Source organism: Volvox carteri (genome assembly GCF_000143455.1).
Source record: "Volvox carteri f. nagariensis unplaced genomic scaffold VOLCAscaffold_39, whole genome shotgun sequence".
Lineage (NCBI taxonomy): Eukaryota > Viridiplantae > Chlorophyta > Chlorophyceae > Chlamydomonadales > Volvocaceae > Volvox > Volvox carteri.
This window is the reverse complement of record NW_003307582.1, coordinates 393,904-410,600: the sequence shown is the minus strand read 5'-3', so window position 1 is coordinate 410,600 and position 16,697 is coordinate 393,904. Positions and strand designations below refer to the sequence as shown.

At 59.5% G+C, this 16,697-nt stretch overlaps 2 protein-coding genes across 2 annotated transcripts; one reads left to right on the top strand and one right to left on the bottom strand.

Annotated features, from left to right (window-relative positions):
* Positions 1-1,564: 1,564 nt before the first annotated feature.
* On the bottom strand, positions 1,565-7,595 carry VOLCADRAFT_94706 (uncharacterized protein; the record flags this gene model as incomplete). The annotated part of the gene is made up of 6 exons (XM_002953852.1): positions 1,565-5,580; positions 5,839-6,312; positions 6,513-6,644; positions 6,843-7,193; positions 7,270-7,420; positions 7,497-7,595. The coding sequence occupies 6 exons, from the start codon at positions 7,593-7,595 to the stop codon at positions 1,565-1,567; spliced, it is 5,223 nt and encodes a 1,740-aa protein (XP_002953898.1).
* A 1,199-nt stretch (positions 7,596-8,794) lies between these two features.
* VOLCADRAFT_94705 (uncharacterized protein) lies at positions 8,795-16,392 on the top strand (the record flags this gene model as incomplete). The annotated part of the gene is made up of 14 exons (XM_002953931.1): positions 8,795-9,028; positions 9,502-9,687; positions 10,196-10,297; positions 10,563-10,832; positions 11,132-11,362; positions 11,691-12,139; positions 12,359-12,650; positions 13,026-13,208; positions 13,574-13,674; positions 13,850-13,949; positions 14,395-14,504; positions 14,811-14,860; positions 15,529-16,109; positions 16,276-16,392. The coding sequence occupies 14 exons, from the start codon at positions 8,795-8,797 to the stop codon at positions 16,390-16,392; spliced, it is 3,006 nt and encodes a 1,001-aa protein (XP_002953977.1).
* Between the last annotated feature and the right edge of the window lie 305 nt (positions 16,393-16,697).

Genomic DNA, 16,697 nt, shown 5'->3' with positions numbered 1-16,697 from the left:
CCCCGGGCGTGGCCCCAGTGGGCGTGCCCCTGCCTAGGCGCTATTGCGGGCTTTTGGCTGCTTTCAGGACAGGGACCCGTTGGGATAACAGACCCCGCTGCGCCATCTCAAAGCAACTACCCCTCTGCCGCGGCGCCATCCACCGGAAACGGACCCAACCTCACGAGCACTAATACTCTGAGTCGGCCACTCGCGGTCTACAGATTCGTGTTCTTCATAAGCTAAGCCTGACCCGTAGCTTCTAATCCAGCCTGGTCAAACAACAGCGGCGGCGCATCCCTTTCCCGCTATTTTAAACTGGGTCCGGTCTCTCCCATGCCTTTGATATAACAGAACTTGCGGCGGCTGGCTGTGCCTACAGTCTGACCGCGCGGAGCAATAGCTGGCGTCTGTTACTCACCGCATCGGCCCCCTCCGGGTAACTAGGTGCTCCGCCATTCTGGTGTCCTCCTTCGTCCCGCTGTTGGAGGATGTCCTCCAAGCCTTCTTGGCCTCCGCCGCGCGATTGCTCGCGCTCTGCCATCACTTCGCTGTTACTGGCGACCGATATGCCAGCAACGTCAAATCGCCTTATCTACTTTACTATTGAGCTGGGTCCCGAATACAAAGTAAATCACTATTTAAACAATTCAAAATCCCCAACAGACGACGTTCTGACTTGCGCTTGCTTGCACGGTTGACTGGCGAACTAGCGTTGTCTGGATTCAGCGCTTTGTTCCCAGCTAATCTTTGTAACGCACTACCGTATCAGTCACTGTCCTCTGGCCAATTCCGGTCTGCTCCTCCCGCGCCGCACTTGCCGTACTACACTACAGGACGAGCACTTAATCAACATGCACTCGCTCAATACTTGCATTCCTCAGGTTGCATGCACGTCCTGGGCTGACAGGTGGACAGGAACAAGTTCAACAATCCATGCGGGAAGCCTCCTTATGTAAACAACCGTTGATTATTCTTAAAAGTTGTGGCTTTCTCTACTTCCCGCGCTACCACGCTAAATCGCTGCTCTTACATAGCGAAAACGTATCAACACACCACCGCAATCTTTCAGCGACATCCTGTAGAAGTATGCAACGGGAAACGACAAGCTACAAAAAAACACGCAAAAGCGATGTCCTGCACATACTTGCACATTCCCTGCGAAGCATAGACTATGGCCCTCTAGCGCACGGTCTGTACATGGCTCTGCGGGCCCTGCATAGGCGCCCTGGGCGCATTCCAGTTCCCAAACACGCTGGCATGGCGACTGTCCACCGCCAAACTTAATAATACCTCCCTGGACCGCTGCCTGCCACTGCTCTAAAATACAACCACCACATTGCAGCAGCCAGTTCGATAAACCTGCTGTGTCCTGATTACCCAAGCAAGTCCATTGTAACCAGAACTTCCAGCCTCCTCGGCACTCCGCCCTTAGCTACCCAACACCCACATCAAATGGTGCAGCTCACACCATGCGCAAAACCAGGCACAGTGATAAGCAAAAACCACGATCATAATGCCAAAATGCTCACATCCCATCCCCACCAGTTCCAAGCTTTCTGGGGAGCCTCAATGAATGAAATCTTCAACGGAAGTACTTAGGGGACGTAAGGCCGGTGGGTCCCAATGTTTTTGATGGCGGCAGCTGTAGACCCAACGCATGTCCTGCTGGCCGCATGCCCAGCGGAGTAGGATGGCGCGGTGCAGCCCCTCCCCAGCATTGCTGCAGCGTCTGCTGCCGGTGCTTTCGCAAGGAATGTGCAAGCATTACCTGCTGCTGCTCCTCCGATGCAACGCAGCATCCGTCAGCTGCTGCTGCTCCTGGACCTCCCTCCTCTGCACGGCTGGGCAGAGAAGACGGCATCGGGATGGTGCGGGAAAGATCCGGCAGTGTGCGACCGGAAGGTGGACCGCCAGTTATAGGGGTGCCGAAGGCCGGTGACAGGCCCAGCAGCTCGTTGAGACCCGGGCCCCCAAGGCTCATCCTGGACTGCTCTTCCAATGGCCCCGATTCCCGTTGCGGGCCCTGACCGCTCCTTGTTGCGTGCAGCCCGCCTGTCCTACGGGCTATTACACCCTCACCCCTGTTGGCTGGGAAGCTCCGGCTGCTCTCATCCAAAAGCAGCTGTGTGACAGGCGCTGCATGCAGCTCCATCGCGCCTGAACTGGGGTGCCGGTGCAGCTGCTGGGAAGCCCGGTCGAAGAAGCTGCTAAAGCGGAAGCTGCACTGGCGCCCTTGACCCCCCCCATCATACTCGCTCCCTACCCCACGAGACTCCAAATGCCCGCCCTCATCCACTTCACCAAAGCCACCCGGCTGCTCCGAGGACTGCAAAGCCGGAGAGCCCACAGTACGCTCTTCGAATGTCAACATCTCTCGACGCAGCTCTTGCTCCACTTGCCCCAAGCCGCCCCCTTGGTCATCCTCGCCCTCGTCAACCCCTGCGGGAAAGCTGCAGGGGACCATGAGGGTGCTGCCGCCCTGGGTTTGCGTCTCAAAGACGCAGGACAACGACCGGACACTCTGCTGCACGGCTTCTGCATCTTCATCGTTATCATCACTCGCTGGCAAGTGCAGTCCGGGCATCCCACGTTCTTGTGCATGCTCAGCCTCTGTGCCTCTACTCGGCGTGCTGAGCCCAGGCCCAGGTCCGCTTGCTGCAGCATCAAGTGCTTGCGCCAGGCGTGAGGCCGTGCGCGGGTCTCGACCGCAACCGCCCGGTGTCTCCGTGCCCATAAACATGCCGAAACCAAAGGGCGACGTGAGCCCACAATCTCTGTCATCCTCCATGCGGCGGCGGAGATACTCTTCAGATGGAACCGTGTGGCGTCTTCCTGTGCGAGAGGCGGTGCCTACTTTTGGCATGGGACTCTCTGAGCCGATGCCTGCACTGGCTGTCGCAGCAGTTGTGACCAGGTACCCCGCGCAGGGCGCCGGCGCCAGCCGACTCGCACCTCCATGCCGGCCGCCACGGGTGCACGGGGATGCCAGTGCCGCAAAGCCACCTGCATGGCCTTGCCTGCCCCGTGCTGGTGTCTGAGCGGGGCCTGCAAGGACACCAGACGACCGGACTCGGCGTGCCGGCGATGGGGATCGCTCTGCAGGACCCAAGTCGTGATTATCACTGGAGCTATATGCCCGCCGCGGCCTCTTCGTCGGTGTGAGATTGTCACCGTGGAACTGCGACACATGCGGGGCCCGCGCAGCAGCTTCACCCATCTCGTCTGCATCATAAAAAATAAGACGTTGCTGCCGAGGCGGACTGGCCGCAGCAGCATCGCTGCCGTTGTCTGCACCACCGGTCAGGGAAGCAAGCATATAGCTCGGCCCTAGGTCCGGCACATCCCTGACCTCACCGTCGGACGGCTGGCCATCGTTGTTGTCAACACCGGTGCTCGGGGCGATACCGGCGCTGACAGTGGGCTCACTATGCAGAGACGGAGATGTTCCCAGCCGCAGAGGCCCATCATCTTGCTCTGCAAACTCAGCCGTGGATGCGAAGGGAAGGAACGCCGCTGCAAATGGCGATACCATCCGAACCCGTGGCTGCTCTGGAGTGCTAACAGTGACACTCGTTGCAGCAGCTACGGTAGCCGTCACCGAAGCTGTTGCTGCAGCACGCGTCGGAGTTGATGAAGACGGCTCGATCAGCGGCAGTGGCAGCGGCTGATCCTCCGCGTGGCCGGCCGATGGCAAACCAGAACCGCCAGCTGAGGCACTACTAGTTGGTGCTGGCGGTGGTGGTAACGGCTCCGGGGGCGGCATGTTCTCCTTATCACCGTAGGGATCAAATTCCCAATCAGATTCGGAGTCGTCGCCGTTCGCTACACTGCCACTGGGCATGAAGAAGCTGTCGTCTACATGCCGGACCGCCAGGGGCCCCACTGAGTCGCCCATACGCTCCTGCTCTCCGGCACCATCGCCATCCCATGCGATGCGCAGCTCCCTAGCTTCGGGCGAAAACCGCACCATCCTGCGGTTGACGTCGCCGGCTTCGTCGTCCCTGGCCAGACCATCCGTGAATCCATAATAGGGCCCCATGTCATCTGGGTTCGCGGCACGGTACCGGAGAGCCGGTCCGACGTCTTGGCCGTCTTGGACGTCGTACATGATGGGAGAAAATGTCAAACGCGGACTGCGCGACAATACAGCCATCCCAACGCCGGCCTGCCGACCACGACTGTCACGACTGGGGCATTGCAGAAGACTGTCGATAGCGGCGATGATGTCCGTGCTGTTCCCGAGGTGAAGCCGAGGGGTCGGGTCATCAGCGGCATCAATAATCGCCCTGCCGGCATCACTTCCAAGTGGGTGAGCGTCGGCATCTCCGTCAGTGTCAAATAGACGCCGCTGGACCGGGCTCTCGCCGGCATCTGGCCCCAAGTCCCCGCCACTCATGCGCCGGAAGCGGGGTGATACCATGAAGTCCAAATTACCGCCTCCAAAACCAGTACGACTGCCGTACCGTGGGGAGTTGCGCAGGATCTGGTCCACGACGCCTTGCGGCGCCTGGTGACTTGGCCCCGACAACCCGTGGCGCTGGCTGCCAGTGGGGGTCCCGCAGGGGGCCCCGTTACTTTGGCCACAACTGCCCATTCCAGTGGAAAACAGACCCGACCCGCTGCCGAGGGACGTACGCGATGGGCTGAAAGGGCTCAGCCTGGACCGGGATCGGTTAAAGCTGACGGGCGTGGTGCATAGCGAGACGGGCTGGGCGCGCGGGGGCAGCATCGCGGCGGGCGGCGGTGCGAGGGAAAGGCTTGGTGGCAGCTCTGGCTGTTGGGGTGGGGGTGGCAAAGGGGGCTTCCCGAGGAAGCGCCGCTCATGCTGGCTGCATGGCTGGCTGAGTCGCCAGCTGTGGTCTGCAGAGGCACCAAGACCATCTGCACCATGACCGCCGCATCGCGGCCTCGAACAGGTTGGGGACTGAGTGCGGACGTAGGGCAGGCCTTTCATAGCGTCCTCTAATCCGCAACCCATATCCACAGTGGCGTGTGCGCCACCGGCCCCAGCAGCAGTTCCCGATGCCGCCGCCCCTGGAGGCGCAGCTGCTGCTGTTTCATGACCGGCGACGTCTGCCCTCACAAGCTGCTGCTGCTGCCAGCAGTTTACGGCGGGGCTGAAGATGGGCACAGGCGGTAATATACTGGATCGCCGCACAGACGCCGGCCCGGAGGGTACAGCGGGTTGTGCAGGTGCACTAGATACAGGGGAGGCCAGAGCGCTGGCCCGTATCGCCGCGGCGCAGATCAGTGGTGGCTTGCCATCCATTCCTCGCGAGCCGCCATAAGGGGTCAGCAGGACGTTGTCTTTAGCCATGGCGGCAGCATGCACCAACGCTGCGTCTATAGCTGCCGATGCTTCCTCCATTACGGCGAAGAGCGGTATTGCATGCATGGGCCCAACGCCAGGCGCGGGGTCAGTCGTGTTGGCGGGTGCAGTAGCCGGGTCGGGCGCCGCAGCAGCCGGTGGTGCAGGAGCTGGCATAGGTAGCAGGTTGAGGCGCTGTTGCACTTTACGCCTGATGACAATAGGCTTGGCGGCGCGGTGTCTGCCGTGGACGGCGTCTACAGCTCGTGAAGGGAGCGTGGAGAGACCGGCTGCAGGATGCAGATGGGGTGTAAATGCGGCAGAGAGGGGACAGCTTTTATTTCCATGTAGCAAAGGAACAGGACCGGAAGGTGGGAATCGGATAATGTGGGCATCAAGCAGTTGCATCGGGCGCAAATAGCAAGCGCATCTCCGAGACCACTTAACACGGATGCACGTGACATGGCGCCCAGCCGTTTCCTTCGGCTGACCAGGCGATGAGTTCTGGCAATGAGTTTCATCACGCTTCAACCCAGTCCCCAGCTCACCTCGGTCCGCCGTGGCGGCCTCAGTCTGCCGCAGCTGCTCCGCTGCCACGTCGCCCCTAACACTGGCATCCAGCTCCGCGACATGGCTTGCCATGGCCGGCGCCTCATCCTCCACCGCTCGTGCCTCCCGTGCGGGTAGGCGATTGAGTGTCCACAGCCGGACCTCCCCAGAGTCGCTGCATGTAGCCACCTTGCTCCAGTCGCCGCGGCACCACGCGACGCCCGTCACTTCATGTTCGTGCGGCAATTCAATCGGCGATCGCTGCGGGTCGGCAGCCATCCAAATGTGTGCACCACAGTCACGTGAGCCACAGAGGATGTAGTCGCCACAGGGGCTAAAGGCGCTCCGCATGTAGAAGCTGCCCTTGAAGGCCGGCGGTGGTGCACGCCACGAGGCCAGCGGACCAGACATGAGGCGGCTGAGGGAGAAGAGGTGGTGTTGCGAGTCCAGGCAGCTCACCAGCAAGCGGTCACCTGCAAGAGAACATTCAGATCAGAGCTATCATTACCCTTATGCATCTGGCGCCGGCGGCTTGTCCGGTGCTTGGATTATGGCTGCCAAGCCGTCATCCATATCTATTCTTAGTGCCTCAATAATCAAGACTGGACTTAAATAAATATAGGCATCACGCGACAGGAAGCATAGGGTGCAACAACAAACACGGCACGCGTACCTGAATCCGACACAGTCAGGTGTGTCACTCCCACAGCTGAGGCACGAGCTGGACACGTGAACTCAGTCACCTCGTGCGGAAGACCGCATGACCTGGTGTCAGCCGACTTGGCCTTGTGCCCGGAAGCGCGACCTGAAGGGTGCACGGTTGGCAGGTTAGTGCACAACGCATCAGATACACCACTTGTCGGCATAAATTTCCACGCGTCCCGTTCAGGCAAACAGATACACCTTTCCTGAAGCGCACACATATACCTTCTCTGGGTCGTGGACCTTAAATCAGGACCTGATGACCCACGAACACAGTCGGTAAGGAGCGTCGGCAGCTTACCTGCACAGCCGGCTTTGGGTAGCTCCAAGTCGCACAGCGGTAGACCATGCATCCGCAGGTCCCAAACCTTGACGACTGTGTCATGCGCCCCCGCCGAGGCTAGCAAGTAGGAGTACGGCAGAAAGGCGACAGATGTCACAGTTACGGATGCGGGCTTGGCTATCTTTGTAGAGGCCCTGCCGCTGGTTGTTGACGGCCGCGTGTGTGCGTTGTCCTGGACCCACACTGGCGACAGGACCGGTGCATTGTCCAGATCCGTGCCCGCCTGAGTCCGGCGACCAACAGGCGGTGCCTGACCACTGAAACCCGGGCAGCGCGCATCCCAGAGCATCATGCGTCCGTCCCGCGCACCTGAGGTTACATCACGTACACAAGGACTCAGCACCAGGAAAGCGAGCTTGCGAGGGCAGCGTCGCTTAACACGCACCTGTTGCAAAAACGTCTTCGCACAAATGTAATGGGGAGATGCACTTGACCGAGCCGTCGTGGCCCTCCGCCACCGCCAAAGCCCTGGCAGTATCGGTGTCCCAAACGCCTACTTGCTGGTGACCTGAAGCTGTATAAAGTACTGCATCGCCCTGCGTACGCAGCGAAACAGATCATCAACGGTGAGATGGTTTGGCGTTGCAACTGACGCCCTTGCATAACCCCTACCTTGGCCCAAGCAAGGTCGAATATGCTGTTCCGGTGGCAAGACCAGTGTGCCCGGGGTCGCCAGCTCCCATCACGAGCTCCCTTTTCAATGGCGGTCATGCTTTCCGTGTTTGCTACGGTAACCACTCCCTCTTCCCCGCCTACCGCCAGCAGCTGGCAGTTGCTTAGGGAAGTGTTCTGCGATAGTGTAATAAAATAAGGTCTGCCTTAAGTTTGCAAGCATGACAAAAGGTGAAGTGGAAAACACGCTAAAACTCCAAGGTGGATCCGCCAGCGGACCTAGAGGCAAGCACGGGAGAATTTTATGCACACCTTGTTAAACTTCGCGACAATTGGTAAACCAGCGGTGACAATGCCTGGAGCAATTGGAATAATTGATGCCTTTGCATCGAAAGATAGCTGGGAAAGCAAGTTCGCCTGCTGTTGTTGATGGCTGGCAGCCGGGCCATATCCACCTGCGCGTTGAAGCGTAGCAATTATAGACTCCATATACTAAATGGACGATGGAGCATCACAATTGCTTACAGCCGCCAAGCCGTCCAATTTCGCGGTTTAGCAGTCCTTGAGCAAGACTCTGGCCGCGCGGAGGCATCCTCGCGCCGAAGTCCGTTTGTGGTTGATGGCTAGAGGCGCTTACCCAAACTGAACATCAAAAGGTGTGGATAATAATTGATCCTCTCCGGCGTGGCTCTTACTCCGCAACAGGGCTGTCACTTGGCGAAAGGACTTCCTCAAGCCCGCCCTAAAGCCAGATCGATTAATCTATTAAAGCTAACTGGCGGAACATAAAATACTTTCTTAACGGCTGCGGGTGTAATCGGTGGCAAAGCTGGCAGGCAAAGTCCGTGCGTCCCGTACTGGATTTAAATTAATCAACATGCGGCAGATGCAGGGGAGACTGTAGCTTTTAACGACGCATGTAGTGGTATGTTGAGCTGCGCTAATGATGTTACCTCAATTTGCCGAACTTCCAGGTTTTGCGAACAGTCTTATCTGTAGACAGAGTTTTCTTTTTCCAGTTGCACTACAGGGCAATACATAAACCTACCGTTTACTTATAGCTTCGTTTGGAATATCTCTTAACATTCCCTTTTGCAGCAGCCCCGCCATCCCGCCGGACAGGCTCAGTAAGACTGTGCTAAGTAGGGTTTCGCAGCTCCCAAAAGAATTGCATCCCATACGAGCACCCATACCATGCAGCGCAACGCCTCAGAATCTTGGGTTGCTGCCCCTGAACAATTCCTCGCTGTTTGACAGACACGAAGCACGCAACACCATCCGCCGTACGGTATCAAACCATGGAGACGAGCTCGGCAGCATGGCCATTCCCGGTGGCCCCGCCCGTGATTCGCAAGCTTGATGAAAACGTCGTCAACAAGATCGCAGCAGGAGAGGTTATCCAAAGACCCGCCTCAGCACTGAAAGAAATGCTAGAGAACTCGCTCGACGCAGGCGCCACCCAGATTAGCGTCCTGGTGAAAGAGGGCGGCAACAAGCTCCTCCAAATCACTGATAATGGATGTGGTGTGCGGGTAAGTGCACACCAGGACACACATACGCACAGCACATACGCACAGCACATACGCACATACGCCTTGATGCCCCGGCAGCGCTACAGCCCTGGGGCAGCCACCAACCACATACAAACGTGGCGGACCGTGCACTCAAAACACTGCGGAACGGGGCTTCCAATCCCTTTCGTCCAGTACGAATGCGTGAACTGGCTAATAGCATCCTTTGGACATTATCCCATTACCACCCGATGCTCCTCTTTTACGTTATAGCGCACGCGCACCTAGTTGTTCCCGTTTCTGCCCCGGACGGCTGTCCCGCAGGAATCCATACAACCCACATACGGAACATACCGGGGCTGTATCACACACGTATCCCCCATACCGGCAGCCGCCTTGTGCCGCCACCGCGTTCCCTCGCTCTCGCGCGACCACCCTTTGCTGTGCACTTGGCTCGCCGCATCCACATCCACACTCTCTTTCCGTACCCGCAGAAAGAGGACCTGCCTATCCTGTGCCACCGCCACACCACCTCCAAGCTGCGAGAGTATGAGGACTTGGAGACTATCTCCACGTTGGGCTTCCGGGGGGAGGCGCTGTGCTCCATCAGCTTCGTATCGCACATGACTGTGACGACCATGGCCCGAGGCGCGCAATACGGCTATAGGGTTACGTATAAGGTGCGGGTGTGTGTGGGGACCAGCGCGTTTCGTGGGTTGTGGAAATCGGCGTAGAGGGAATGTGGGTCCCTAAACGGCTGCTTCACCCCTCGGCGCTGTGGAGCTGGAGGTCGCATGGCGCAGAGATGGGAGAGGGATTTGCGGTGCGCATTTTGCAGTGCGATGGTTAATGCTGCAAAGATAATTTTAAAAACGCAAACGCATGGCACCGGCAAGACTCATTGCCGTACGACATCAGCAGGAGCCGCTTTCCAGGGAAGCCGTTGGTCCAGCAGCTGTCCTCCAGCATTGCCATGCGCCGAACCGTGCTTAACTAACCGGGACACCCCATCAAACGTTACGCCGTGGAGCTTCTCCTCTGTCCACCAAGGCAGCTACCGCGCCCCTGCTGGCCATTGTCTGTAAGGTGCACATGCTGCATTCCTCAGTGTCAGTGATGGTGCACTGGCGGCGTGGCGTGTATCGACTCCTTGCAACTCCCCCTGCCCCAACTCCCCGGGGGCCCTAGGACAGCGAGATGGAGCCCCCTGGGCCCCGACCTGTGGCCTCAGTCCCGGGCACCACCATCACCGTAGAGGACCTCTTTTACAACGTACCCACGCGGAGAAAGGTGGGTGGGGAGAGGCACGGGAGGGAGAGGAGGAAGTTGAAGACCCGATAATGTGCAATTGGTTTATCCATGTTACCATTCGAACCCAATCCGTTTCCTCGTCCCCGAGATCCGCGAGGGCGTCGTCTTACAAGCCTTAGGGTGTGCTGCATCCTACCGCGGCCAGGAGATGCAAGGAGCCTTGTCGGAAAGGCACTCTGCGCCTGCCCTTGCAATGTCCACTCGTGCACCTACCCACGTGCCCACTCCGGGCGGGCTTCCGCAGGCCCTCAAATCGGCTAACGAGGAGTATGGATTAATTCTGGACGTGGTGGGGCGTTACGCTGTGTACAGCACGGGTGTGGCCTTCAGTTGCCGCCGGCAGGGCGACTCCCGACCCGACATCTCGACCACCGCCACCGGCTCCAGGGTGGATGCCGTACGTTCCGTGTACGGTGTTGAGGTAGCACGTGAGCTGCTGTCGCTCAAGGTGGCGGTCGGGTCCGGCACGGGACCCGATGTGCCGGTAGACGGACCCATGGGTCTCAGTGTTGAGGTATGTGCGCACGATGTCTGGGGCCGCTCGGGAAGACAACATTGGAAAAAAAGTATAGTAGTGTTTGTGAACACACCTCCTCGAGGGGCGTCGCACTACACCGACTCCGTCCAGGTCGGACGTCAGCACAAGAAGGCGGTTACGGCCAGCGAGCCACTCCCCACACCGCACACTACATCGCGCTTCCGCACTTTCCCCTCTCGTTAGGGATGCGTCTGGGTTCACCTCTCCCCCCCCCCTGCCTGGGCTGGCTGACCGGCCTGCCCTGCCACTCCGCTGGGACGCACTGGCCCCAACAGGGCCTCATTTCCGGTGCCAACTACAGCACCGGCAAGAAGACGGTGCTGGTGCTCTTCATCAACGGGCGCTGTGTGGAGTGTAGCCCTCTGCGGCGGGCGCTGGAGGGGCTCTACGGGGCCCTGCTGCCTAAGGCCTCGCGACCCTGGATCTTCCTGGACGTGCGGCTGCCTCCGCGTCAGGTGGAAGTTAATATGCACCCCACCAAGCGGGAGGTGGGCTTCATGCACCAGGTAAGGGTTCAGGCGGGGTCAGCCAGCAGCAGCGACTCGGAATGGACGAGGATGGAAGGATGCTCTGTGTGCTCCGTGCCCAGTCCTTGTGGCGCTCGGGAACGATAGAGCGAGCAAAGGAGCGAATGAACCCCAGGTCGCGATGCACAAACCTCCTAGGGCTCTCCTCGTTCTCCCCAAATTCCGCTCAACGTTACCATGAATCGGCGCCTAAGTCGGTGTGCAAGTTGACAGTCATCTTTTCCTCATGCTATTCTCCTCCCCCCGCCCTCTTGAACTCGTTTCCGCTTGCCTTCTCCTCGTACTTCACCTACCTCACCTCGCCTAGGCTGAGGTCATTGAGGCGATCCGGCAGGCGGTGGAGGCGAAGCTGCTTGCATCCAATGAATCCCGCACCTTCGCTACCTCGGCCACGCTGCAGACGCAGCTGCCCTTTGCATCGCTGCCGCTCACGCAGCGCCAGTCGCTGCCTGCGCCGGGTCGCAGCATCTTGGTGGAAGGGGGCGACGGGGAGCTGACAGGCGAGCTGGGCGGCGAAGGCGATGCTGATGGAGAGGGTGTGGACGATGTTGAAGAAGGCGGTCCTACAGGAGAGAAGGAAGAGCAGGAGGGGGGAGGTGGCAGTGGGCGAAAGCAGCTCCGGGGGAAAGCAGCCGCTGCCCAGACGCCGGGGACAAGGGTGCAGCAGGGCAGCGGGGGCCTGGATCTAAAGCGGCCGCCCTCGGGAACAGAGCCTTTGCCGTACCGGCCAGAAAAGCTTGTGCGCGTGGATTACAGGTGCATGGCTGAAGGTTCTTATGAGTGCGCATGAGTGACATGCTGATTGCCTGCCGCTGTTAGACATGGCGTTGAAGACCCAGCCCTTTGAAGCATATTCACATAAAGCATAAATGTGTGAATGCAAGATTCGAACGTGACTCATGCGGTACATCTAACAAATAGGCCTTTGTTGGTGGCCGGTTTGTTGATGGCACGGCCTTTCTTGCGTCACCCCAGGTCCGGTACGCTTGACACCTTTGTCATCTCCAAGACTGCTGCGGATGGTGGCGCCGCCTTTGTTGACGCCGCACGTGCTGTAGCGGCCGGGGGCAGCGTGGCCCGCAAGCGCTCCGCAGCAGCACGCCTGGCTCCGGGTGCGGGAAACCCCTTGGGCGGCTTACTTGCGGATGCCTCTAGCGGCGAGGCGCAGCAGCAGCAACACCCGGAGTCGCAGTTGCGACCGGCCCGGGCTGCGCCTCCCGCGCTGGTCACGGCTGAGGTGCTGGGAGTTGGGCCCTTCGTGGGCGGGGTAGGTGCGAGGTGGTGCGTGACTGTTGATGCCTCTTGGCCTCTCGTCTCGCCTCTTGTCCTGCTCCGGGTACACGGGTCCTGGTGTGCTATGGAGGCCATGGCACCAATCGCCATGGCACTGCTGCCCAGGCGGGGCTCTGGGGTTGCGGTCACTTGAGTTCCCTGGAGAAGGGGTGTGTACATGTTCCAACGGGTAGAAGGCAGGGAAGCGCCGGGGAGGCCATATAAGAGACGCCTTAAAGGAGGCCATATCATCGGACACTAGCGCCCGGCCTGCTTCAGACTGGAACGTGCATTATGGACTGAATGGGGCAGTCTCAGAACTGCCCAGTTCCGGCGTCATGGGCTGCACAACTGCATGGTGGCCCCACAGGATCAAGGCGGAGGACGCCCACAGGACGGCGACCCGCCAGCTGCGGGCCGAGTGCCACCACGGCGGGCCCCGCCGCCGCTGGTGACCGCAGATCCGGCTGTTTTGGAGCTTTGGTCCGAGGTGGAGTCTGAGGCGCACTCGGGGCTGGGGGAGCTGCTGCGGGAGCACACCTTTGTGGGGATGGTGAGGGGGCTAGGGTTGTGACACTCTTTTAAGAGTTGATAGGTGGACGGGCAAATGATGTGACTTCCTTCGCCCCTCTCCCATGCACATGCTCACCAGTAGCAGCAGCATGCATGCGCCAAAGGGAAGCGCGGAAGACATCTGGGACCACTAGCGGAGCCTCGGCGTAATGGAGCTTAGGCCGGAGTTTGAAGTCCATCCAAGCGGTTCGGTGGCAGGGGGTCCGGTCGCAGCTACTGTTTCCATCCCTGTGACCCTCCATCCCTCGCCACTTCCCGTAGCATTCCATGATTTGGTCGTTACCTTTACCAGCCACTCCTCCTCTCACCCGCACTCTCACTCCTCCCGCTCCTCATCGTCCTTAGGCCGATGGCAGCCTGGCGCTGCTCCAGCACGGCACCCGGCTCTACCTGGTGGACGTGGGGACCCTGAGCCGGGACATGTTCTATCAGCTTGCTCTCAGAAGGTGAGGTGAGATGAAGGTATGCTGACCCAGGGCTCCGCTGTACACCCTTGCTGTGCTCCACACCGGCGTCCTGGGCCCCGTCTTCTGTCCACTCCCAGAACAGTTACATGTGTGCAGTGTGCCTGCGTGTCGGAATGGAATGTGGTGCACATGATTGATTTTGCGTGTTGCTCAGATGGGAACAGCCTCTGAAGCTGGATCTGGAGCCCCCACCGCTTGTCTCGGAGCTGGTGGCGCTGGGACTGCGGATACTGGAGGTCAAGGGCGAGTGGCAGGTCGGTCGTTTAGCGGTTGCGGTGAGCACGGGGTGGCAGCGGAGAGAGGCGTTGTGTGCCGGGAGCCCGGGGCTGGTGCAGGAGTGCAGCGCTGTGTGGCTGAAAAATTCGATAACCCCGCTGCGTGGGTGAAGGGACAGACGGACGGTTTGTTGAAGCGCCGTTGCCGAGAACCTCTACGTTTTTGCGAGCTCCGCAAGGGGGCCGTAGTGACCCGCTGAGATGTGTTTGACCGTGTTGCGTGCCTCTGCTCTCGCACGGATGCTTGTTCCAGCGAACACGGCGCTTTATGTCGCCCCAAGCCCATCGCCCAATCGCGTCCTGGCGTCACGCGCATCAGTGAATGTGGCGCTATGCGATCTTCCTCGATGCCCTACGGAACGTGCAACACATCGATGACGAAGGAAGCCTCGTGGCTCCGCCCCTCGCCCCCCTCTTCCCCCAGCCCGAGGACGGCTCTCCCGAGGAGCTGGGTGAGCTGGTGACGGAGCTGCTGCGGCAGAACGGTCCTGCGCTGGAGATGCAGCTGGGCCTGGTGGTAGACCAGCAAGGCAGGTGACGGTCGGAAGCTGCTAGGGAGTAGGCACAATGTCTCCCGCAGTAGCGCTTCCCAGTAGTCATGTGGAGGCTCTGCGGTGGTCCTTATAATGCTCCGATTGAAAGGAACTACGTAAAAAAAAGGAACTACGGGATCTCCATACGTGGCTACAGCAGCCACCGGTGACTAACCAAAAATGTTTGCCTTGAGGCTGTCGTCCCACCGCCTGCGTGTGGCATGTAGCAGTTGCGCTCGGCACACTCCTTCCGCATTTTTATCCTTCCAGTCGCATCCTTTTATGCCCGCCAACTGCACGCGCACAGCCATTGTTGTGGCTATCTTTTGCGGTTTCTGAGCCGGCCTATGCCCCAAGGTCCGCGGTGCTTGTCCTCCCCCAGGGCGGCTTCAAAGCGTGCCTCTGCTGCTTGAGGGTGTCACTCCCGACCCGGCCCGTTTGCCTGACTTGGTGGTGGCGCTAGCTAAGGACGTGGACTGGGATCAGCCGCGGGCACGGGCACATGCCATTGCGACAGTGAGAGGTCTGGGTTTAGGTATATGGGCGGTGCGAACATCTTACTTCAGCGCCCAGAGGGCCAGGAACCGGACAATGGTGCAAGAGGGCGTGGCTCGTAACGGGTGGACGTTTTGTAGGTGCTGCGTCGAACGGCGGAGTTTCGGGTGGGGCCCGAAGAGTGGGCAGAGGTGCCCCTTGCGGGACACCTGACAGGTTGCACGGGGTCCTTGTCCCTTGCAAAGCGGCTGTGCGCCGTTCTTCGTCCAATGAGATTATGATGCGGACACCGATACTTGAGCCAATCCTGTGAGGTCGGCACGCTTGATGTCGTGCGTGGCTGTGGTGTTGTGCTTCGCCCTTGGTCACCATTGTATTTGACTGAGATTCACTTTGCAGTAGGCCCTTAGGGGTCATGTTTTCACCTGCGAGATCCAAGCAGTGCCCCCTTACGTCACATGCCGGGATGAGTTGCTTAGGGATGGGCACCTGTGGAGTGCATCTCACGTGGGACCCATCGTCCCTCTCAGTACAGGCATTGGCCGACCTGTACGCTGCTCGTCCCCCACTGCTGGCGGAAGCCGCTACCGGTTCTGGCGTTTCTGGTGACCCACCCTCGTCGTCTCCGGCGTCGAAGGAGCCGGACGCAGTAGCCAGTCACCTTCAGAGCGGGCCAGCGGGGTCAAACAGCCGAGGCCAAGCGTCTAGCTCCCATGAGGGGCGTGGTTCGCAAGACGTCTTGCACGCTGACCCTGGGTCGAGATCGGGTAGGGAAGCTGGCGTTGATGGCCACTTAGAAGATGTTGGCCGTGACAATTGCGTAGGGCCAGTGAGCAGAAGCGGGAAGCCTGGTTTCGACAACTGCGTTAGGGGCTTGCGACATCCCCAGGAAGGGGTTGGAGTCGTGCAAGAAGATATTGTCATTGCAGGGGTGGAGCAGTGCAGGGGAGCGATTGCAGAAGACAGGGACAGCCCGTCGGGCGAAGGGCATGGCGCTACACGGACGCAGAGGGCCGCGCCGGCAGTTCAGTCGAAGCCGACAGCAGATGGGGGGGAGCTGCAGCAGGGAAGTGAGCGAGCATTGGCTGTTTATGAATATAAGATTAAGCACGTAAGTGGTGGAGGGGATTTCTTTCGGCTTTGGGGCACATCAGGTAGGAATTGCCGATGTTTGACGCCGATGTTTTGCTATGCTAATCAGCTCCACGACGCCTTGCCGCCTGCCACAGTGCGTCTTTCACTGACCGCACTCCGACACGCATCCGTACTGCCTCCAGGCTATCCTGCCGGCCCTAAGGGGCTGTTTAAAACCTCCGCGCGGACGAGCCACGGATGGCAGCTGCGTGCAAATTGCGGCGCTGGAGCGCCTTTATCGCATTTTCGAGCGCTGCTGATGGACGACAGTTTATGTATTGTTATGCTGTAACGTTGCTGCACACGAGTGTCGGGCTTGGCTGAAACCCTGGCAGCCCTCACAGAGCTTTTGTGAGTGTCCTTTAAGCGATGGTGACCTCATACCGCATGCCTCATACTTCAGATGAGGGATGTATCAGAGCGCACGTAATCTTGGCGTTAGCTGCAACAGTAGCATGCGTCTATGAGTGGATTAAAGGCACTGGCCAGCCTGGAGTAGTAAAACATTGTGCAGGTAAACAGACGGCATTTTATGGTGCCTTGCGGTCGTGTGTCACACATGGGC